The sequence below is a fragment of the Rattus norvegicus genome, chromosome 5, assembly GCF_036323735.1.
Source record: "Rattus norvegicus strain BN/NHsdMcwi chromosome 5, GRCr8, whole genome shotgun sequence".
NCBI lineage: Eukaryota > Metazoa > Chordata > Mammalia > Rodentia > Muridae > Rattus > Rattus norvegicus.
Window position 1 is genome coordinate 162,716,383 of NC_086023.1, and position 25,931 is coordinate 162,742,313.

The 25,931-nt window shown below is 39.0% G+C and overlaps 2 protein-coding genes across 8 annotated transcripts in view; one reads left to right on the forward strand and one right to left on the reverse strand.

Annotated features, from left to right (window-relative positions):
* Nucleotides 1–14,199, reverse strand: part of Rex2l4 (reduced expression 2 like 4) — a 35,445-nt gene extending 21,246 nt beyond the window's left edge. The window contains exons 1-2 of one of the 7 annotated variants that reach the window (XM_039111337.2): nucleotides 13,981–14,199; nucleotides 12,162–12,254 (exon numbers count right to left, since the gene is read on the reverse strand). In XM_039111337.2, coding sequence (XP_038967265.1) covers nucleotides 12,162–12,167 — 6 coding nt within the window. In that variant the 5' untranslated portion in view covers nucleotides 12,168–12,254; nucleotides 13,981–14,199. Of the gene's footprint in view, nucleotides 1–11,946; nucleotides 12,108–12,141; nucleotides 12,255–13,833 lie in introns of those variants that run through there. The other 6 variants (XM_063288645.1, XM_039111339.2, XM_039111338.2 and 3 more) reach the window with 6 other exon arrangements.
* The window catches only part of LOC103692519 (60S ribosomal protein L9 pseudogene), a 1,198,372-nt gene that overhangs the window by 1,101,637 nt on the left and 70,804 nt on the right, over nucleotides 1–25,931 (forward strand). The gene's annotated exons all lie outside the window — the stretch shown is intronic.

Genomic DNA, 25,931 nt, shown 5'->3' on the forward strand with positions numbered 1-25,931 from the left:
CATGTTCTACACTTAAAATAACATTTGATCACGACGCTGGAGGACTTCAAGAAAGACATGAAGAACTCCCTTAAAGAAACACAGGAAAACATAAATAAACAAGTAGAAGCCTATAGAGAGGAATCATAAAAATCCCTGAAAGAATTCCAGGAAAACATAGTCAAACGGGTGAAGGAATTAAACATGGAAATAGAAGCAATAAAGAAAGGACACAGGGAAACAACCCTGGATATAGAAAACCAAAGGAAGAGACAAAGAGCAGTAGATACAAGCTTCACAAACACAATACAAGAGATAGAAGAGAGAATCGCAGGAGCAGAAGATTCCATAGGAATCACCAACACAACTGTCAAAGATAATGTAAAGCGGAAAAAGCTACTGGTCCAAAACATACAGGAAATCCAGTACTCAATGAGAAGATCAAACCTAACCATAATAGGTATAGAAGAGAGTGAAGACTCCCAGCTCAAAGGACCAGTAAATATCTTCAAAAAAATCATAGAAGAAAACTTCCCTAACATAAAGAAAGAGATGCCCATAAACATACAAGAAGCCTACAGAACTCCAAATAGATTGGACCAGAAAAGAAACTCCTCCCGTCACATAATAGTCAAAACACCAAATGCACAAAACAAAGAAAGAATATTAAAAGCAGTAAGGGAAAAAGGTCAAGGAACATACAGGCAGACCTATCAGAATCACACCAGACTTCCCACCAAAGACAATGAAAGCCAGAAGATACTGGACAGATGTCATACAGACCCTAAGAGAACACAATGCCAGCCCAGGTTACTGTATCCTGCAAAACTCTCAATTAACATTGATGGAGAAAACAAGCTGTTCCATGACAAAACCAAATTTACACAATATCTTTTTACAAATCCAGCACTACAAAGGATAATAAATGGTAAAGCCCAACATAAGGAGGCAAGCTACACCCTAGAAAAAGCAAGAAAACAATCGTCTTGGCAACAAAACAAAGAGAAGAAAAGCATACAAACATAATCTCGCATACAAATATGAATATAACAGGAAGCAATAATCACTATTCCTTAATATCTCTCAACATCAATGGTCTCAACTCCCCAATAAAAAGACATAGATTAACAAACTGGATACGCAATGAGGACCCTGCATTCTGCTGCCTACAGGAAACACACCTCAGAGAGAAAGACAGACACTACCTCAGAGTGAAAGGCTGGAAAACAACTTTCCAAGCAAATGGTCAGAAGAAGCAAGCTGGAGTAGCCATTCTAATATCAAATAAAATCAATTTTCAATTAAAAGTCATTAAAAAAGATAAGGAAGGACACTTCATATTCATCAAAGGAAAAATCCACCAAGATGAACTCTCAATCCTAAATATTTATGCCCCAAATACACGGGCACCTACATACATAAAAGAAACCTTACTAAAGCTCAAAACACACGTTGCACCTCACGCAACAATAGTAGGAGATTTCAACACCCCACTCTCACCAATGGACAGAACATGGAAACAGAAATTAAACAGAGACATAGACAGACTAAGAGAAGTCATGAACCAACTGGACTGAACAGATATTAATAGAACATTCTATCCTAAAACAAAAGGATATACCTTCTTCTCACCACCTCATAGTATTTTCTCCAAAATGGACCATATAATAGGTCATAAAACAGGCCTGAACAGATACAGAAAGATAGAAATAATCCATAGAGTCCTATCAGACCTCCACAGGCTAAAGCCATTCTTCAACAACAATAAGGGAAGAACGCCCACATATACATGGAAGTTGAACAATGCTCTACTCAAGGATAACCTGGTCAAGGAAGAAATAAAGATATTAAAGACTTCTTAAAATTTAATGAAAATGAAGGTACAACATACCCAAACTTATGGGACACAATGAAAGCTGTTGTAAGAGGAAAACTCATAGCTCTGAGGGACTGCAGAAAGAAACAGGAGAGAGCATATGTCACCAGCTTGACAGCACACCTAAAAGCTCTAGAACAAAAAGAAGCAACTAAACCCAGGAGGAGTAGAAGGCAGGAAATAATCAAACTCAGTGCTGAAATTAACCAAGTAGAAACAAAAAGGATCATACAAAGAATCAACAGAACTAAAAGTTGGTTCTTTGAGAAAATCAACAAGTTAAAGCCTTAGCCAGACTAATGAGAGAACACAGAGAGTGTGTCCAAATTAACAAAATCAGAAATGAAAAGGGAGACATAACTATAGAATGAGAGGAAATTCAAAAAATCATCAGATCCTACTACAAAACGCAATATTCAACAAAACTTGAAAATCTGCAGGAAATGGACAATTTCCTAGACAGATACCGGGTACCGAAGTTAAATTAGGAACAGATAAACCATTTAAACAACCCCATAACTCCTAACGAAATAGAAGCAGTCATTAAAGTTCTCCCAACCAAAAAGAGCCCAGGTCTAGACGGGTTTAGTGCAGAATTCTATCAGACCTTCATAGAAGACCTCATACCAATACTATCCAAACTATTCCACAAAATTGAAAGAGATGGAGCACTACCGATATCCTTCTCTGAAGCTACAATTATCTTTTTTTTTTTTCTTTTTTTCAGAGCTGGGGACGGAACCCAGGGCCTTGAGGTTGCTAGGCAAGTGCTCTACCACTGAGCCAAATCCCCATCCCTGCTACAATTACTCTTATATCTAAACCACAGAAAGACGCAACAAAGAAAGAGAACTTCAGACCAATTTCCCTTATGAATATTGATGCAAAAATACTCAATAAAATTCTGGCAAACCGAATCCAAGAACATATCAAAACAATCATCCACCATGATCAAGTAGGCTTCATCCCAGGCATGCAGGGACAGACGGTTTAATATAGGGAAAACCATTAACGTGATCCATTATATAAACAAACTGAAAGAACAAAACCACATGATCATTTCATTAGATGCTGAGAAAGCATTTGACAAAATTCAACAACCCTTCATGATAAAAGTCCTGGAAAGAATAGGAATTCAAGGACCATACCTAAACATAGTAAAAGGCATATATAGCAAACCAGTAACTAACATTAAACTAAATGGAGAGAAACTTGAAGCAATCCCACTAAAATCAGGGACTAGACAAGGCTGCCCACTCTCTCCCTACTTATTCAATATAGTTCTTGAAGTTCTAGCCAGAGCAATCAGACAACAAAAGGAGATCAAGGGGATACAGATTGGAAAAGAAGATGTCAAAATATCACTATTTGCAGATGATATGATAGTATATTTAGGTGATCCCAAAAGTTCCACCAGAGAACTACTAAAGCTGATAGACAACTTCAGCAAAGTGGCTGGGTATAAAATTAACTCAAATAAATCAGTAGCCTTCCTCTACACAAAAGAGAAACAAGCCGAGAAAGAAATTAGGGAAACGACACCCTTCATAATAGACCCAAATAATATAAAGTACCTTGGTGTGACTTTAACCAAGCAACTAAAAGATCTGTACAATAAGAACTTCAAGACTCTGAAGAAAGAAATTGAAGAAGTCCTCAGAAGATGGAAAGATCTCCCATGCTCATGGATTGGCAGGATTAATATAGTAAAAATGGCCATTCTACCAAAAGCGATCTACAGATTCAATGCAATCCCCATCAAAATACCAATCCAATTCTTCAGAGAGTTAGACAGAACAATTTGAAAATTCATCTGGAATAACAAAAAACCCAGGATAGCTAAAGCTATCCTCAACAATAAAAGGACTTCTGGGGGAATCACTATCCCTGAATTCAAGCAGTATTACAGAACAATAGTGATACAAACTGCATGGTACTGGTACAGAGACAGACAGATAGACCAGTGGAATAGAATTGAAGACCCAGAAATGAACCCACACACCTATGGTCACTTGATTTTTGACAAAGGAGCCAAAACCATCCAATGGAAAAAAGATAGCATTTTGAGCAAATGGTGGTGGTTCAACTGGAGGTCAGCAGGTAGAAGAATGCAGATCGATCCATGCTTATCACCCTGTACAAAGCTTAAGTCCAAGTGGATCAAGGACCTCCACATCAAACCAGATACACTCAAACTAATAGTAGAAAAAGTGGGGAAGCATCTTGAACACATGGGCACTGGAGAAAATTTCCTGAACAAAACACCAATGGCTTATGCTCTAAGATCAAGAATCGACAAATGGGATCTCATAAAACTGCAAAGCTTGTGTAAGGCAAAGGACACTGTTGTTAGGACAAAACGGTAACCAACAGATTGGGAAAAGATCTTTACCACTCCTACACCAGATAGAGGGCTTATATCCAAAACATACAAAGAACTCAAGGAGTTAGACAGCAGGGAGACAAATAACCCTATTAAAAAATGGGGTTCAGAGCTAAACAAAGAATACACAGCGGAGTAATGCCGAATGGCTGAGAAACACCTAAAGGAATGTTCAACATATTTAGTCATAAGGGAAATGCAAATCAAAACAACCCTGAGATTTCACCTCACACCAGACAGAATGGCTAAGATCAAAAACTCAGATGACAGCAAATGCTGGCGAGGATATGAAGAAAGAGGAACACTCTGCAATTGCTGGTAGGACTGCAGACTGGTACAACCATTCTGGAAATCAGTCTGGAGGTGCCGCAGAAAATTGGACATTGCACTACCTGAGGACCCAGCTATACCTCTTTTGGGCATATACCCAAAAGATGCCCCTACATATAACAAAGACACATGCTCCACTATGTTCAACCCAGATGCCCTTCAACAGAGGAATGGACACAGAAAATGTGGTACATCTACACAATGCAGTACTACTCAGCTATCAAAAACAATGACTTTATGAAAGTCATAGGCAAATGGATGGATCTGGAAAATATCATCCTGAGTGAGGGAACCCAATCACAGAAAAACACACATGGTATGCACTCATTGATAAGTGGATATTAGCCCAAATTACCCTAGATGCACAGAACACATGAAAATCAAGAAGGATGACCAAAATGTGAATGTTTCACCTCTTCTTTAAAAGGAACAAGAAAACCCTTGGCAGGGAATAGGGAGGCACAGTTTAGAGCAGAGGCAGAAGGAACACCCATTCAGAGCCTGCCCCACATGTGGCCCATACATATACAACCACCAAACTAGATAAGATGGATGAAGCAAAGAAGTGCAGGCCAACAGGAACTGGATGTAGATCTCTCCTGAGAGACACATCCAGAATACAGCAAATACATAGGCGAATGCCAGCAGCAATCCACTGAACTGAGAACGGGACCCCTGTTGAAGGAATCAGAGAAAGGTCTGGAAGAGCTTGAAGGGGCTCGAGACCTCATATAAACAACAATGCCAACCAACCAGAGCTTCCAGGGACTAAGCCATGACCTAAAAACCATACATGGACTGACCATGGGCTCCAACCTCATAGGTAGCAATGGATAGCCTAGTAAGAGCACCAGTGGAAGGGGAAGCCCTTGGTCCTGCCAAGACTAAACCCCCAGTGAATGTGATTGTTGTGGGGGAGGGTGGTAATGTGAGGAGGATGGGGATGGGAAGCCATATAGAACTTTTAATATATATAAAGTTCAGACAAGGAATTGTATTTTTGACACATAATAATTGGAGCACATTCATTTTATTACTACATTAAATTAAAAAATAGTTCTAATGAATTGGAGATTCTTTGTAATACAGATTAGGAAAGGGAAATATTGAAAAATAAATATTTTCTCAAAGTTTCATGGACATGAGTCTAAAGTTATGAACTGCGATTATCCCACAGATAATCTGCAGAATGAGTTACAAAAATGCTCTCATTTATGAAGGCTCCTAATTTATGAATTTTCTGTGGTTTTCTGAGACTTTAGCAGGAAAAGAAAGATTTGCCACCATCAGTATATTTGAATTTGTTTGTGCAGTATGGATTGGATAATATATTTTAAAGCCCTCAATGATGAAATTTCTTTAACTGCAATCTCATGGTATTACAAAGTGGATTTTTATATTCATTTCTTTAAAATCCAATAATCTCTGCTGAATATTTGTGGCAGGAGGAATATACAACACATATGTATAATTTCAGACAAATATTACCAACTTACATTATACAAAAAAGATATTAAATATAACTTCAAACTATCTTGGGGTGACTTTAACCAAGCAAGTGAAAGATCTGTATGACAAGAACTTCAAATCTCTGAAGAAAGAAATTGAGGAAGATCTCAGAAGAAGGAAAGATCTCCCATGCTCATAGATTGGCAGGATTAATATAGAATAGATGGCCATTTTGCCAAAAACAATGTACAGATTCAATACAATTCATACTCAGTTCTTTATAGAAAGAACAATTTAAAAATTCATTTGGAATAACAAAAAAAAAAAAAACAAAAAACGCAGGATAGTGAAAACTATACTCAACAATAAAAGAACTTCTAGGGGAATCACCATCCCTGACGTCAAGCAGTATTCCAGAGCAATAGTCATAAAAACTGTGTCAAAATTAACAAAATCAGAAATGAAAAGGGAGACAAAACTACAGAATCAGAGGAAATTCAAAAAATCATCAGATCCTACTATAAATGTCTATATTTAACAAAAATTGAATATCTGGAGGAAATGTACAATTTCCTAGACAGATACCAGGTATCAAAGTTAAATCAAGGCCAGATTGAACAAGCCCATAACTCCTAAAGAAATAGAAACAGTCATTAAAAATCTCCCAACCAAAAAGAGCCCAAGTCCAGACGGGTTCAGTGCAGAATTCTATCAGACCTTCATAGAAGACCTCATATCAATACTATCCAAACTATTCCACAAAATTGAAATTGAAAGCACACAACCAAATTCATTCTATGGAGCCAAAATTACTCTTATATCAAAACCACACAAAGACCCAACAAAAAACGAGAACTCCAGACCAATTTCCCTTATGAATATTGACTCAAAAATACACAATAAAATTCTTGCAAACCGAAAACAAGAGCACATCAAAACAATCATCCATTGGGATCAAGTACGCTTCATTCCAGGGATGCAAGCATGGTTTAATATACAGAAAACCATCAACATAATCCACTATATAAACAAACTGAAAGATAAAAACCTCATGATCATCTCATTAGATGCTTAGAAAGCATTTGACAAAATTCAACATCCCTTCATGATAAAAGTCCTGGAAAGAACTGGAATTCAAGGTCCATACCTAAACATATTAAAGGCCATATACAGCAAACCAGTAGATAACATATCCTAAATAGAGAGAAACTTGAAGCAATCTCACTAAAATCAGGGACTAGACAAGGCTGCCCACTCTCTCCCTACTTATTCGATATAGTTCTCTAAGTACTAGCCAGAGCAATCAGACAACAAAAGGAGGTCAAAGGAATACAGATTGGAAAGGAAGAAGTCAAAACATCACTATTTACAGATGATATAATAGTATATTTAAGTGACCCCAAAAGTTGCACCAGAGAACTACTAAAGATGATAAACACCTCCAGCCAAGTGGCTGGGTATAAAATTAACCCAAATAAATCAGTAGCCTTCCTCTACACAAAAGAGAAAAAAGCTGACAAAGAAATTAGGGAAATGACACCCTCCATAAGAGTCCCAAATAATATAAAATACCTTGGTGTGACTTTAACCAAGCACATGAAAGAAAGATCTATATGATAAGAGCTTCGATTCTCTGAAGAAAGAAATTGAAGATCTCAGAAGATGGAAAGATCTTCCATGCTCATGGATTGGCAGGATTAATATAGTAAAAGTGGCTATTTTACCAAAAGTGATCTACAGATTCAATGCAATCCCCATCAAAATATCAATCCAATTCTTCAGAGATCTAGACAGAACAATTTGCAGATTCATCTGGAATAACAAAAAACCCGGGATAGCTAAAACTATCCTCAACAATAAAATGACTTCTGGGGGAATCACCATGCCTGAACTCAAGCAGTATTACAGAGGAATAGTGATTACAAACTGTATGCTATTACAGAGGCGTGCAGATAGACCAGTGGAATAGAATTGAAGACCCAGAAATGAACCCACACACCTATGGTCACTTGATTTCTGACAAAGGAGCCAAAACCATCCAATGGAAAAAAGATAGCATTTTGAGCAAATGGTGCTGGTTCAACTGGAGGTCAGCAGGTAGAAGAATGCAGATCGATCCATGCTTATCACCCTGTACAAAGCTTAAGTCCAAGTGGATCAAGGACCTCCACATCAAACCAGACACACTCAAACTAATAGAAGAAAATATGGAGAAGAATCTCGAACACAGGGGCACTGGAGAAAATTTCCTGAACAAAACACCAATGGCTTATGCTCTAAGATCAAGGATTGACAAAGGGGATCTGCAGAAGCTACAAAGCTTCTGTAGGGCAAAGGACACTGTTTTTAGGACAAAACGGCAACCAACAGATTGGGAAAAGATCTTTACTAATCCTACAACTGATAAAGGACTTCTATCCAAAATATATGAAGAACTCACAAAGTTAGACTGCAGAGAGACAAATAACCCTATTAAAAAATGTGGTAAAGAGATAAACAAAGAATTCATAGCAGAGGACTATCTAATGACTGAGAAGGACCTAAAGAAATGTTTAACATCTTTAGTCATAAGGGAAATGCAAATCAAAACAACTCTGAGATTCCACCTCACACCAGTCAGAATGGCTAAGATCAAAAACTCAGGTGATAGCAGATGCCGGAGAGGATGTGGAAAAAGAGGAACACTCCTCCATTGTTGGTGGGATTGCAGACTCGTACAACCATTCTGTAAATCAGTATGTGAGTTTTTCTGTGATTGGGTCACCTCACTCAGGATGATATTTTCCAGTTCCATCCATTTGCCTAGGAATTTCACAAAGTCATTGTTTTTGATAGCTGATTAGTATTCCATTGTGTAGATGTACCACATTTTCTGTATCCATTCCTCTGTTGAAGGGCATCTGGGTTCTTTCCAGCTTCTGGCTATTATAAATAAGGCAGCTATGAACATCGTGGAGCACGTGTCTTTTTTATATGTTGGGGCATCTTTTGGGTATATGCCTAAGAGAGGTATAGCTGGTTCCTCAGATAGTTCAATGTCCCGTTTTCTGAGGAACCTCCAGGGTATGCACTCATTGATAAGTGGATATTAGCCTGAACGCTCCAATTACCCTGGATGCACAGAACACAGGAAACTCAAGAAGGATGACCAAAATGCAAATGCTTCACTCCTTTTTCAAAAGGGGAACAAGAATACCCTCAGGAGGGCATAGGGAGGCAGAGTTTATATATTTGGTTGTGAGCCTAGCCTTTAACGGCTGAGCCATCTCTTCAGCCCGGGAGGCAGAGTTTAAAACAGAGACTGAAGTAACGACCATTCAGAGCCTGACCCACATGTGGCCCATACATACACAGCCACCAAACTAGATAAGATGGATGAAGCAAAGTGATGCAGGCTGATAGGAAATGGATGTAGATCTTTCCTGAGAGACACAGCCAGAATAAGGCAAATACATAGGCGAATGCCAGCAACAAACCACAGAACCAAGAACGGGACCCCCACTGAAGGAACCAGAGAAAGGAATGAAAGAGCTCAATGGGCTTGAAACCCCATATGAAGAGCAATGCCAACCAAACAAAGCTTCCAGGGCCTAAGCCACTATCCAAAGTCTACACATGGACTGACCCTGGGCTCCAAATTCATAGGTAGCAATGAATAGTCTAGTAGGGGCACCAGTGGAAGGGGAAGCCCTTGATCCTGCCATGGCTGGACCTCCAGTGAATGGGATTTTGGGGGGAGGGTGGTAATGGGGGAAGGATGGGGAGGGGAACACCCATAAAGAAGGGGAGGGAGATGTTGGCCTAGAAACTGGGAAAGGGCATAACATTTGAAATGTACATAATAAATACCCAATTTAATAAAGATGGGGGGGAGAAAAAAGTGAAACCATAGAAGGCAATTTACACACAAATAAAAAACTCAAATAAGAAAAAAAAAGAGTCATGAATGGCTCTCCCTAGGTGCTGACCCTTTTGGTGAAACACCAAGCTTTCTGACAGTGGATGACTGCCAGTGTAACGGGTCAAGTAGGTAACAGAAACTTTACTGATTTGAACTGAGGTCAGCCTAATAAGGAAATGCACACATGGCACTGGAAGCTGTCAAAAGTCACTCTAACGATCCATAGGGCCAAAAGTGAATTTATACCTGACACACTGGCTATATTTAGAAATACTAGGAAATAATTTATATCGTTCTGTGTACACCACAGCACGGTGATGCTTTCAGGCTAAGTCAGACACATGTGGTTGGTAAAGGGAAGATGCCAGTTCAGAGAGTGCTGAGTAAACAGCATGCACTGGGGGAACAGGTAAGGCTGAAAAAGATGGAGGAAGTGGAGGTGTGGGAACACACACGGTCATTACCATGGAAGATGGAGTTATGAACATATGACAGGGTGGATACCCATCCAAAACCTGCCTCAGAACATACATGAAACACAAGGATATGATGAAAACATGAATAACAAGAGATGGCACAGAGAATGAAGACAGGCTAACTGTGGAAGTGCACTAGGGCACTTCATGTGCAAAAGCCGTTCCCCTAAAAATGCAAGTTCTAGGGGACTTAGACAACACAGATTAAAGTAAACTCTAAGAGCTCTGAATACCAACAATAGCAAAGAAAACAGATAATACAAATACACTACCAGAATGTTTCTCTCTAAATATTCTAACAATTGTAATATGCATTTAAAAAAGACCCTAATCCCTAGTTTATATGATAGCAAAGTTACTGACAACAGGAATTTATGTACCACAGAAAATGGAGATGCAGGGAAAAATATAATGCTGTCATAAATTTAAAATATGTAAGAATTGAGGCCCCGGGCATTTGAGGACAGCATCGAGTGGGTAATAAAAGGTGGGCATAGGAATCCATGAATTTCCATGGAGTAATCAGGGAATTTTTGCAAAGCTTGTTACTTTATGATTTGAGCCTGTGACACAGGCTGAGCATGGTTTTCATTTCTAACAGCAATAGATCATAAATTCCTGGTCCAGTGATAGACGCTGGGCTTTAGCTCCAACAATAGTGAATACAGAAAATGAATGTGTGTCATGGAACTATTTTGTCTATGTGTAAAACAGGAAAAGTACATTTTCCATTTCATGGAGACAGAGCAAGAGCTCATTCTAGGATGGGAAGGACAGCCCATGGTTTTGCATCCTTCCATCATGAAGTCATCATCAACACTAGGGCTTCAACTTTAACCCTTGGAACTGACTTTTCCTCAAATACACACCTGATTCTGAAAAGACAGAATTCTGTACTTTCGAGCCTTTCAGTCAAAGTTTACTGTCACTTGCTTCACCACAGTCTTTTTAAAGTAGATAAACTCAAACAGCAATGTGTAGTGTTCAGACACTGGGACTCTTAAGACCATAGCATTCTAGCCTAGCATTCCCTAGGAAAATATTAAAGAGATTGACTTCCTCTACTCCCAGATGTATCTGGCTATTGTCATATCTAAGAGCTGTAACAATGTATATCTCTTTCCAGTTGTCCTATCCCTTAACATCAAAAGAGGGGACGTTATAATAGCATACAATAGTAAAAATAGTTATGCATAGATTAAAATCAGGAAAGCATGGAATAATATTTTTCTGGTTCTGAGAAAAATAATTGGCATTTGTAGTGTTGAATTCAAAAAAGTAGCTACAAGTATTGACAATAGATAAGGTACAGTTGAATGTTGTTATTCATTAAGACATGTTTTTTAATCAAATCCTACGTAGACAATAAACTGAATAAACATGCACAAGAGAATACTACATACATTTTTCATGAGGTCATAGGTAATAAAACTTTTCTTGTGAAGAATGAATGAGAACTTGAAAACTAGGAATGATTCCTCATGAACAATACAGTAAAGCTCTAACCGACACAAGGAATAGAGAACAATGTGAACCATAAGTTGCTACTCACAAGGCCAGCAAAACCTTCCAAATTAAAAATCCTAAGGAACACAACCTCACAAGCAGCAAAATTTCATTGAACAATCTTCAAAGAAGTTCACAATAAAATCCTTGCTGGAAGTGAGAACAGATGAAAACGGTATCTACATAATGAAGCATATTTTTTGTGAATCTTGGTTTTCAGTTCAGGAAGAAGAAAACTGACAGTGTATTCTGTGGTGATACCTGCATCCTTTGTTAGAAGTCTCTTTGGCCTTTACCGTCCAGGGCTCTTAGTTTCGATTTACAGTTATGCAGATTTTCTGAGCATATGGAGACCTGAAAATGGGAAAATATTGTTGAGAAAGAACCTGGAACTTTTCATGGGACAAACATGAAAGATGGGAACAAGTAGCAAAAGGATAAGTATGAAGGAAAGAGAAGATATCATGAAAATGCCTCTTTTCTCTGAGGATTTCAGTTTTCCCTATGAGATGTAACAGGTAGTCACAGTTAACATTCACTCAGAGTCCTTTTCAAAGCAACATTGAGGAAGAGAAAGAAAACTATTGTGGCCCACAGAATCCAGACTGTTGAACTCCTCCAATCAGAGGGCTCTGAAAAAAGCCCTGAGGGCAGGGACTAAGCATTCCCACACCTGCAAGAAGTGAACATTGCAGAACTCAACAAACCATGAATGTGCATGGTCAGAGAGCTTTTCATGAACCAAGGAGACATTTAACTTAAGTGAGGAATCATAATTATTCAAAAGGTGCTGTCTAATTCTGTCTTCATCTACAGTAAATTTTCCACTTATAAAAATACCTTCTCCTGATAGCATCCTCTCCCTGGACTGAACCTTGGAAGGATTCAAAGAAATTCAGGAGGAATGGACAACTGTGATGCATATTAACATATCAATGCACACACTGTTCCTTAGGTGCTTTCTTAGTTCTTGGTTCTCTCTTGGCCAACCCCTCTATCCTCCCTTCTCATCCTCAACAACTGTGCCACCACCCAATGTCAAGGTGTGGTTCGGTCTGGACCCAACCACAAAACTCTGACTGCTTTCTCCCTCAATCTTAAAAAGTCAAAAATTGACCTCACCACTACCCAAGACCCAGGTATCTTCTTGCACTGCTATATGTTGCATGTCTTGGGAAAATAATGAAGCCTGGTGGGAAATTACAATGGGCTATACAACCCCCTGTAGCATGTGACCAAAGTCCATCACTTGGTCAGGATGTAATATTTTTTTTCTTTTTTTCGGAGCTGGGGACCGAACCCAGGGCCTTGCGCTTCCTAGGTAAGCGCTCTACCACTGAGCTAAATCCCCAGCCCCAGGGTGTAATATTTAAGAAAACTTGTCCACACGGTGGAATTGGATTTTCTCTGGCAACACTCAGGGACAACAGAACCTACAATATATCTTCTCTTCAGCAATGCTTTGCTACAATCCTGTCCTCATTTTTCATACAAACCTAAGGTTTAATATTAATAACTAAGTCTATGAAATCACACTTCTGAAATTCTGTGTTTACATCACAGCCTGCATATACCTCAGTGTAAAATTCATGGAGAGTATAACTTTACTCAGAAAATGGTAATATTTACAGTCACATTATGGGGCTTTATAACAAATATTTTCTAATTCAATCAAATCTGCACTAGTTCCTCATATGTCAAAGATCTACCAAGCTCTCTTGGAATACCTGTTCAGTCCGCTAGAGAAAGGGAAATGGAACAGCAAACGGAGGAACAGGAGAGTCAAGAAAGCATCCATGAATTTCAACCCGAAGAACTTTATTAAGGCTTTTTGAAAGAAAACCCTGCTGTACAAACTACAGATGCAGCCAAGAATCTACGAGGTTATTTTAGAAAAATATTCTGGCGACCACAAAACTAATTAAAGCATCACCTTCAACCCCAGTTCACAGATCTCAAACTTCCTGACAGCGCTAAGATATCCACGACAGAATTATAAAAGTGGCGGCAGAAAATGCACCCCCGCTCCACAGCGCTGCTCCGCTCCTGCCTGTTTCCCGGTCGCATCAGCTCCTCTGACCTGGCAGGGTGACAGGACCAGCTTATGAATGTTCTAGGAAGCCGCCACCGCAACTGCAGCTTAAGGAAGTTTTCAGGTACCTCTAGGTCTCCGGGACGAGTCTCCCACCAGGACTTCCTGAAAGGGAGACAGCAAAGACACGGAGAAAGTTTGAGGGGCGGAACTTCCTGTCACTTCCGCGGGTTTCTGGGAGCAACTCCTTCTGGACCCGCCCAATATTCAGCGGCTTCCTGTTACGCAAATCTTCTATGCCCACCTACTTCGGAACATTTTAAATATTTCCCGTCCAAATTCTTCACAGACTTTTTTTTTTTTTTTTAATCGGTTTGTATTCTTGCTTGCTTGCTTCCTTGATTTTTCCTTTGTTTTTATTTTGTCTTTTTCTTAATCTCATCCGATCAGGCAGGCGTGCCCACGCTCCAGATCGGAACCACTCCCCCAACTCTGTTGCAGGCTGCCTTCCACACAACTACAGCTGTCAGGAGCGCAGGACCTACTCTGCACAGCTTGGCATCAAGCTTGCTGCCAGTCTAGACCAGAAGTGGATGTAGTAGGACACTGCGCCTGGGTTCTGACCCACTTACATCCAAGGTCTTCTGCCTAACAGCTCACATTGTGAGACTAGTGCGCTGGGCGAAATATACACAAAAGATAGCAATCCCTCTGAATTCTGATGCTCAGAACAAATACCCCCCAAAACTAAGACGAAATTAAAATGCCCTTGGGAAAAACCACAAACCTTATATGAACTTCGAAATGAAGGTGATTTACGTGATATCCAAGATAATGAATTGAATACCTAGAGTCAAAGCTTGTAAACCGGGAAACTCAACTCAAAGAGGACAGGAACAAAATGATTCGTGGGCAAGAAAATAATAGCAGATGTCTGAAGGAAATGAGGACAGCAACATAGGATATGAAAATTAAGTTCAATAGGAGGTTACAAAAACCAAACATAAGACCCTAAAAGGAAAATGCAATAGGAAAAATATGGCAAGTTAAAATGCATTCCAGCTAAGCATAGGAGAGAGAGAGCTCAGAAACACTATCACATACTCAGGTGTCTGTCCTTAAATTACAAGGTTCTGAGCCCATGGACACATGTGAAATGGCAGAGCTACATGTTTTCCATTGTGGTTAGTTTTATTCTTTCCTACATAAGGCTGGCACACAAAAAAATAACTTCCACAGCTAACTGATTCTGTATATGTGAATATATTAAACATAATAGTCATTAATAATGCATCTGAGATTAGTTAAGGAAAGAAATAAAAGCATTTCCTCAGATGCATTTATTTTTTATTATTCATTTTATTTACATTTCACATATTATCCCCCTTCCCAGTTTTCCCTCTATAAGCCCCCTATACCTTACTCCCTTCCCCCATCCACATGACTTGCTCCCCCTCTCGTCCACTCACTCCTCCCTCAGTGGCCTAGCATTCTTCTATCCTGTGTCATCAAACCACTAAATGACCAAAGGGCTCCTTAGCATGTGATACCAAATAAAGCAATCCTCTGTTACATATCCAGCTGGAACCATGGGTACCCCCTCTGTACACTTTAGTTGGTGGTTTAAGTCCTGAAAGATTCGGGGGGTCTGCTTGGTTGATACTGTTGTTCTGCCTTTGAGGTTGCAAAACCCAACAGCTCCTACAGTCCTTGTCCTAACTTCCACATTGGGGTCCCAATTCTTGTTCCAATATTTGGCTGTGTATATCCCCATCTGTATTTTTCTGGGACTGATAGAGCCTCTCAGAGCACAGCTATACTGGGCTTCTATCATTAAGCACAGAAAACAGATAGCCACATTAAGAGATGACACAAACAAATATAAGGATGCAAAGAAAAACACAAACAGGAGAAGGCTATGATGAAACTGTCCAAGGCCTGAAAGGGAAATGGAAGCAATATAGATATGTAACTGCGGCAATGCTAGAAATGTAAACCTAGGAAAGAGAACAAGAGCTACCGTTGTAAGCATCACAAAGAGAATTCGGGAGATGGAAGAGAGAACCTCAGGTGATCACTGATTGGGTCAGGAAAGAAATAAAGATAGACATTGAAGACTTTCTAGAATCCAATGAAAATGTGAGCATAGCACGCCCAGACATTTGAGACAATAAGAAAGCAGAGCTAAGAAGAGAGTTCATAGCACTAAATTCCATCATATAGAACTTGGGTGTTCTCACACTAACAAATTAAAAGTATACATGAAGGTTCTGCTAAAAAACAGAAGCAACAAGAACTGGGAGGGATACACAGCAGGAGATAAACAAACTCATGCTCAACAGTCTGAAGATGAAACCTGGAGAGACCATGCATGACAGATAGAAAGGGACTCCATGTGGAGAGAAAGTGTCAACGACCCAGCTTCAAGGAGCTGTAGGGAATGGAAGCCCAAAACAAAGTCCAACGCAGTCAACTAACCCAGAATCCTGGGACTTCCCAGAGTCTACTCTGCCAACTAAAGACCTTACAAGGGTTGGATACAGGCCCAATGAACATGTGTCGAAGAGGACTTCCATTTTAGGCCTCAGGGAAAGAGGATGTGCCTAACCATAGAGGAACATGATGGGAAGAGAATGGGGACACCTGAAGGGTTGAGGGAAGAAGGAGGGAGCCCTCTCTCAAAGCAAAGTGAAGGAGTAAGGAAATGAAGAAATCTGGGAAAGAGGACCAGGAGGTAGGGCAACATTTAAAATGGAAATATTAAAAATAAATTTGAAATTATTACTGAAATATTTCTTAAAATATTACTGAAAGGATGATTAAGGATGTTGACCATTTCTCTTTTTTTATGTGAAATCTTCAGTTTTATTGAGTTTCTGTGAGGACTTCTCCTTGTGACAATAAGAGCAGTTTAACGCTTCCTACTACCAGTGGTCCAGCTTACATATAGGATGGCAAACTGTCCAGATAGCTTATAGAACTGCAGCAAATTTAGAAACACTTTTTGAGACCTAGTACCTAATTGTGAGTCATGGTATGTGGTGACCTAAGTCCATGGTGATATGTAGTCCTTGAAGCATGAACTGCTCACCTTCTACATGTTGAATATTTCTTTAAATGCTTCCTGGCCAATCAAGACTGCTCTTTTAAAAATTCTATTTAGCTCCCCATTTTTAAATTTTATTACATGGCTTTTTGCAGTTTAACTTTTGAGTTCTTTTTATATTTTGCAGTATTTTTGTATATTACTCCCATATTGGATGTAGGCTTAGGGAAGACCTTTTCCAAATTTTAAGGTTGCAAATTTCTCTTATTGAGAGAGTATTTTGCCTTGCAAAACGTTTTTAATTTCATGAGGTTTCATTTGCCCACTATGGATCTTAAATCCTGACAAATTGGTGATCTGTTCAAGAAATTTTGACCTGTGCCAATATGTTTGAGGATCTTTACCACTTTTTTCCCCATTAGATTCAGTGTATTTTGTTTTACATTAAGAACCTTGATCCAGAGAGGAGGGCCCAGGTGCAGCAGGTCCACTGCATCTGAGACACCACCAGAACCTGAAGGGACCGATCGGATAAACAGTTCTCTGCACTCAAATCGTGGGAGGGAGAGCTAAACCTTCAGAGAAGCAGACATGCCTGGGAAACCAGAAGAGAATGCACTCTGCACACATTACTGATTCCAGAGGAAATCACCAAACGCCATCTGGAACCCTGGTACACGGAAGCTCCCGGAAAGGGTGGCACAGATCTTCTTGGTGGCTGCTGCCTCGGAGAGCTCATAAGCAACACTCCACGAGCAAACTTGAGCCTTGGGACCACAGGTAAGATCAACCTTTCTGCTGCAAGCGACCTGCCTGGTGAACTCAAGACACAGGCCCACAGGAACAGATGAAGACCTGTAGATAGGAAAACTACATGCCCGAAAGCAGAACACTCTGTCCCCATGACTGGCTGAAAGAAAACAGGAAAACAGGTCTACAGCACCCCTGAAACACAGGCTTATAGGACAGTCTAGCCACTGTCAGAAATAGCAGAACAAAGTAACACTAGAGATAATCTGATGGCGAGAGGTAAGCGCAGGAACCCAAGCAACAGAAACCAAGACTACATGGCATCATCGGAGCCCAATCATCCAACAAAGCAAACACGGAATATCCAAACAGACCAGAAAAGCAAGATCTAGTTTCAAAATCATATTTGATCATGATGCTGGAGGACTTCAAGAAAGACGTGAGAACTCCCTTAGAGAACAAGTAGAAGCCTACAGAGAGGAATTGCAAAAATCCCTAAAAGAATACCAGGAAAACATAAGTAAACAAGTAGAAGCCCATAGAGAGGAGTCACAAAAATCCCTGAAAGAATTCCAGGAAAACACAATCAAACAGTTGAAGGAATTAAAAATGGAAATAGGAGCAACCAAGAAAGAACACATGGAAACAACCCTGGATATAGAAAACCAAAAGAAGAGACAAGGAGCTGTAGATACGAGTTTGCCCAACAGAATACAAGAGATGGAAGAGAGAATCTCAGGAGCAGAAGATTCCATAGAAATCATCGAATCAACTGTAAAAGATAATATAAAGTGGAAAAAGCTACTCGTCCAAAACATACAGGAAATCCAGGACTCAATAAGAAGATCAAACCTAAGGATAATAGGTATAGAAGAGAGTGAAGACTCCCAGCTCAAAGGACCAGTAAATATCTTCAACAAACTCATAGAAGAAAACTTCCCTAACCTAAAGAAAGAGATGCCCATAAGCATACAAGAAGCCTACAGAACTGCAAATAGATTAGACCAGAAAAGAAACTCCTCCCGTCACATAATAGTCAAAACACCAAATGCACAAAATAAAGAAAGAATATTAAAAGCAGTAAGGGAAAAAGGTCAAGTAACATATAAAGGCAGACCTATCAGAATCACACCAGACTTTTCGCCAGAAACTATGAAAGCCAGAAGATCCTGGACAGATGTCATACAGACCCTAAGAGAACACAAATGCCAGCCCAGGTTACTGTATCCTGCAAAACTCAATTAATATAGATGGAGAAACCAAGATATTCCATGACAAAACCAAATTTAAACAATGTCTTTCTACAAATCCAGCACTACAAAGGATAATAAATGGTAAAGCCGAACATAAGGAGGCAAGCTATACCCTAGAAGAAGCAAGAACCTAATCGTCTTGGCAACAAAACAAAGAGAAGAAAAGCACACAAACATAACCTCATATCCAAATATGACTATAACAGGAAGCAATAATCACTATTCCTTAATATCTCTCAACATTAATGATCTCAACTCCCCAATAAAAAGACATAGATTAACAAACTGGATAGGCTACGAGGACCCTGCATTCTGCTGCCTACAGGAAACACACCTCAGAGATAAAGACAGACACTACCTCAGAGTGAAAGGCTGGAAAACAACTTTCCAAGTGGAAAGGAAGAAGTTGGTTGGAAGAAGCAAGCTGGAGTAGCCATTCTAATATCAAAAAAATGAATTTTCAACTAAAAGTCCTCAAAAAAGATAAGGAAGGGCACTTCATATTCATCAAAGGAAAAATCCACCAAGATGAACTCTCAATCCTAAATATCTATGCCCCAAATACAAGGGCACCTACATACATAAAAGAAACCTTACTAAAGCTCAAAAAACACCTTGCACCTCACACAATAATAGTAGGAGATTTCAACACCCCACTGTCATCAATGGACAGATCATGGAAACAGAAATTAAAAAGAGACATAGACAGACTAAGAGAAGTCATGAGCCAAATGGACTTAACAGATATTTATAGAACATTGTATCCTAAAGCAAAAGGATATACCTTCTTCTCAGCTCCTCATGGTACTTTCTCCAAAACTGACCATATAATTGGTCAAAAAACGGGCCTCAACAGGTACAGAAAGATAGAAATAATCCCATGCGTCCTATCAGACCATCACAGCCTAAAGCTGGTCTTCAATAACAATAAGGGAAGAATGCCCACATATACGTGGAAATTGAACAATGCTCTACTCAATGATAACCTGGTCAAGGAAGAAATAAGGAAAGAAATTAAAGACTTTTTAGAATTTAATGAAAATGAAGGTACAACATACCCAAACTTGTGGGACACAATGAAAGCTGTGCTAAGAGGAAAACTCATAGCGCTGAGTGCCTGCAGAAAGAAACAGGAGAGAGCATATGTCACCTGCTTGACAGCACACCTAAAAGCTCTAGAACAAAAAGAAGCAAATACACCCAGGAAGAGTAGAAGGCAGGAAATAATCAAACTCAGAGCTGAAATCAACCAAGTAGAAACAAAACGGACCATAGAAAGAATCAACAGAACCAAAAGTTGGGTCTTTGAGAAAATCAACAAGATAGATAAACTGTTATCCAGACTAATGAGAGGACACAGAGAGTGTGTCCAAATTAACAAAATCAGAAATGAAAAGGAGACATAACTACAGATTCAGAGGAAATCAAAACATCATCAGATCTTACTATAAAAGCCTATATTCATCCAAACTTGAAAATCTGCAGGAAATGGACAATTTCCTAGACAGATACCAGGTACCGAAGTTAAATCAGGAACAGATAAACCAGTTAAACTACCCCATAACTCCTAAGGAAATAGAAGCAGTCATTAAAGTTCTCCCAACCAAAAAGAGCCCAGGTCCAGACGGGTTTAGTGCAGAATTCTATCAGACCTTCATAGAAGACCTCATACCAATATTATCCAAATTATTCCACAAAATTGAAACAGATGGAGCACTACTGAATTCCTTCTATGAAGCCACAATTACTCTTATACCTAAACCACACAAAGACCCAACAAAAAAAGAGAACTTCAGACCAATTTCCCTTGTGAATAGCGACGCAAAAATACTCAATAAAATTCTGGCAAACCGAATCCAAGAACACATCAAAACAATCATCCACCATGATCAAGTAGGCTTCTTCCCAAGCAGGCAGGGATGGTTTAATACATGGAAAACCATCAACATAACCCATTATATAAACAAACTGAAAGAACAAAACCACATGATCATTTCATTAGATGCTGAGAAAGCATTTGACAAAATTCAACACCCCTTCATGATTAAAGTCCTGGAAAGAACAGGAATTTAAGGTCCATTCCGAAACATAGCAAAAGCCATATACAGCAATCCATTAGCTAACATTAAACTAAATAGACAGAAACTTGAATTAATTCCACTAAAATCAGGGACTAGACAAGGCTGCCCACTCTCTCCCTACTTATTCAATATAGTTCTTGAAGTTCTAGCCAGAGCAATCAGACAACAAAAGGAGATCAAGGGGATACAGATTGGAAAAGAAGAAGTCAAAATTTCCCTATTTGCAGATGATATGATAGTATATTTAAGTGATCCCAAAAGTTCCACCAGAGAACTACTAAACCTGATGAACGCATTCAGCAAAGTGGCTGGGTATAAAATTAACTCAAATACATCAGTAGCCCTCCTTTATACAAAAGAGAAACTAGCCGAGAAAGAAATTAGGGAAATGATACCCTTCATAATAGTCCAAAATAATATAAATACCTCGGTGTGACTTTAAACAAGCAAATAAAATATCTGTATGATAAGAACTTCAAGCCTCTGAAGAAAGAAATTGAAGAAGACCACAGAAGATGGAAAGATCTCCCATGCTCATGGATTGGCAGGATTAATGTAAAAATGGCCATTTTACCAAAAGCGATCTATGGATTCAATGCAACCACCATCAAAATACCAATCCAATTCTTCAAAGAGTTAGACAGAACAATTTGCAAATTCATCTGGAATAACCATAAACCCAGGATAGCTAAAACTATCTGCAACAATTAAAAGGACTTCTGGGGGAATCACTATCCCTGAACTCAAGTATTATTACCGAGCAATGGTGGTGAAAACTGCATGGTATTTGTACAGAGAAAGACAGATAGACCAGTGGAATAGAATTGAAGACCCAGAAATGAACCCACACACCTATGGTCACTTGATTTTTGACAAAGGAGCCAAAACCATCCAATGGAAAAAAGACAGCATTTTCAGCAAGTGGTGCTGGTTCAACTGGAAGTCAGTATGTACAAGAATGCATATAGATCCATGCTTATCACCACGTACAAAGCTTAATCCACGTGGATCAAGGACCTCCACATCAAACCAGATACACTCAAACTAATAGAAGAAAAAGTGGGGAAGCATCTTGAACACCTGTGCACTGGAGAAAATTTCCTGAACAAAACACCAATGGCTCATGCTCTAAGATCAAGAATCGACAAATGGGATCTCATTAAACTGCAAAGCTTCGGTAAGGCAAAGGACACATTGTTAGGACAAAACGACAACCAACAGATTGGGAAAAGATCTTTACCAATCCTACAACAGATAGAGGCCTTATATCCAAAATATACAAAGAACTCAAGAAGTTGGATCGCAGGAGACAAATAACCCAATTAAAAAATGGGGTTCAGAGCTAAACAAAGAATTCACAGCTGAGGAATGCCGAATGGCTGAGAAACACCTAAAGAAATGTTCAACATCTTTAGTCATAAGGGAAGTGCAAATCAAAACAACCCTGAGATTTCACCTCACACCAGTGAGAATGGCTAAGACCAAAATCTCAGTTGACAGCAAATGCAGGTGAGGATGTGGAGAAAGAGGAACACTCCTCCATTGTTGGTGGGATTGCAGACTGGTACAACCATTCTGTAAATCAGTCTGGAGGTTCCTCAGAAAACGGGACATTGCACTACCTGAGGACCCAGCTATACCTCTCTTGGGCATATACCCAAAAGCTGCCCCAACATATAACATAGACACGTGCTTCCTTATGTACATAGCAGCCTTATTTATACTAGCCAGAAGCTGGAAAGAACCCAGATGCCGTTCAACAGAGGAATGGATACAGAAAATGTGGTACATCTACACAATGGAATATTACTCAGCTATCAAAACAGTGACTTTATCAAAATCATTGCAAATGGATGGAACTGGAAAATATCATCCTGAGTGAGGGAACCCAATCACAGAAAAACACACATGGTATGCACTCAATGATAAGTGGCTATTAGCCCAAATGCTTGAATTACCCTAGATGCACAGAACACATGAAACTCAAGAAGGATGACCAAAATGTGAATGCTTCACTCCTTCTTTAAAAGGCGAACAAGAGTACCCTTGGCTGGGAATAGAGAGGAAAACTTTGGAAAAGAGGCAGAAGGAACACCCATTCAGAGTCTGCCTGACATATGGTGCATACATATACAGCCACCAAACTAGATAAGATGGATGAAGAAAAGAAGTGCAGGGCGACAGGAACCGGATGTAGATCTCTCCTCAGAGACACACACAGAATACAGCAAATACATAGGCGAATGCCTGCAGTAAACCACTGAACTGAGAACGGGACCCCCGTTGAAGGAATCAGAGAAAGAACTGGAAGACCTTGAAGGGGTTGGAGACACCATATGAACAACAAAGCCAAGGAACCAGAGTTTCCAGGGACTAAGCCACTACCCAAAGACTATACATGAACTAACCCTTGATCATGTATCTGGAGGATTAATATAATAAAAATGTCCATCTTGCCAAAAAGCAATCTACATGTTCAATGCAATTTCCATCAAAATTCCACACAATTCTTCACATATCTTAATAGAATAAAACCTCCACCTCATATAGAAAATTAAAATAAATAAATAAAACACAGGATAGATAAAATGATCATGAACCATAAAGAACTTCTGGTATTATCTATATCAAGAACTTTAAGCAATACTGATGAAATAGAAATAAAAGCTTGCTTTTATTGTAATAGAAACAGACAAGTGGTTCAATTGAATACAACTGTAGATACAAAACTAAGCCCATGTATCAACGAATACTTGATTTGTTGTAAAAAAGCTAAAACCATACAATGGAAAGCAGAAAGTATCTTATACAAATGAGGTTGGTGTAACTGCATGTCTTCATGAAGAAGAATGAAAATATCTATCACCCTGCAAAAAACTCAATACTTTGATCCAAGTGGATCAAAGACATCTTTATAAATCCAGACAAAATCTAAGAAAACAGAAATTGGGGAACAGCCTTCAACCTACTGGAACAGGAGAAGACACTTTCCAAAACAGAACACCAATGGCTCTGGCACTAAGGTCAAGAATTAATACATGGTACCTTGTGAATGTGAAAAGCTTCTGTAAGTCAAAAGACACCATCTTCAGGATACCAATAGGTGATGAAAAGATCTTCACTAACTACATCCAATAGACAGGGACTTGTGCTTTTAAGGGAAATGGGGTAATGAATTCAGTTACAAGTACTAGGAGAAGAGGAAGAGCTGATATTGTGTCCTAATGTGAATAACTTCAATTGAAAAGATACACATGACAAAGAAAGACATTCACTTACATAGAAAACAGAATAGAAACATGACATGTAAGAATGCCCACATTGCTAGTACCACAAAATGAAGAGTGTCTAACGAATTCCCCAAATACTTTTCGACAAAGAAATCTAGAAACATGAATTTTCCTAATTTTACAATACACAACAATTTTAACAACTATTCAATACTTCTATTAATATACAGAGTTATGAATAGAATGGTGACCACATCATCTCCATACACAGTATACTAAATTATAATAGCTCTAATATTAATTCTTATATAGAAAGTAAATAATATGTACATGAAGAAAATCTTGAAAAGAGTAAGTGCTAGAAGCCAGCCTTGGTGGGGTCTTCTTTCCTGTTGGTTCTTCTTGAAGAATCAGAGGAGAAAGTGTCAGCTGAGGATATGACTTTTTCTGATGGGATATGGGGTAAGGCATTGTCTTAAGAGATATTTAGGGTTGCTGTGTCATGATAAGTGTTTACTAATCTAAGTCTAAATTACTGTGCCACTGTAGATGATCTGCCTTCTGTGTTCCTTACAGATGAGAAACTACACTCTGGCACTTAGCACCTCTTCCTAAATCATCAAACTAGCAACTAAATAGTCTATTTACTATCTCAGTAGAAACTGCAAGACTTTCTCAAGCTGCATATACTTTCTCCCCAATAACCCCAACGATGAGTACACCTGGACCTATTTTATCCACCCTCACAATATGCTTGCTGTACCATAGACAAGATGTGTGTGCATAAATGGTAGAGAATGAAGACAATTCTAATGTGGGAGGGGTAAATGGTAACATGGGTTTTCATTGTGCACAACATAAATTTTTCCATGACACTGGTAATCTCTGAATATGTGTTGTAATGATCCCTAAGTCATCAAGCAGTGTGCCTAGATATATTGAATATGTGAACATGGAATCAACAGAGTCTCCAAGTGGTTGCACTTTCCAGAGTGTTAGGGATATTCTAGACCCCTATTAATTGCCTAGTGTGTGAGCTTCAACATCCCTCCCTGATGCAGAAATTGACAGAAATCACCTTTGATCATTTGAAATCAAGGGCCTCTACTGCTTCTGCTAGTAGTTATAGTCTACTGTCAATGATGCCCTCTTTCAGCAAATTACAATACTCATTAGTGTCTCACAAGCTGAACAATATCCTTATTTTCTAAATGAAGAACAAAATATGTACCGACATCAATTTGTTCATAGTAACATGCGATTTTGTCTTTGAAACTTAAGAACTCTGAGCCTTCCTGAATTTGGTATAAATATTCTAAAATAATGCTTTACCTTGGAGTAGAAATTTTTTCATCTTTATCCATTACTTCCAAATGTAGTTCCAGGATGTTGGGTTTCTAAACTGTGCATGAATATCTGCCTCATGTACTATACAAAGGACATTTCTTTAAAGATTTACAGACTCAACATGGTTGTATAAGCGGACTTGAAAATAAAATTAAGATGAATATCTTAATAGTGAGGTTTTTTCTTCACAACGTGCTTTCTTAGATGTGTAAAATGTTAGAATTCTATAAACTATTTAAGAATGGAAATCTAGATGAGATAAAATGTATGCCTGTGTCCTTACATCCTTACA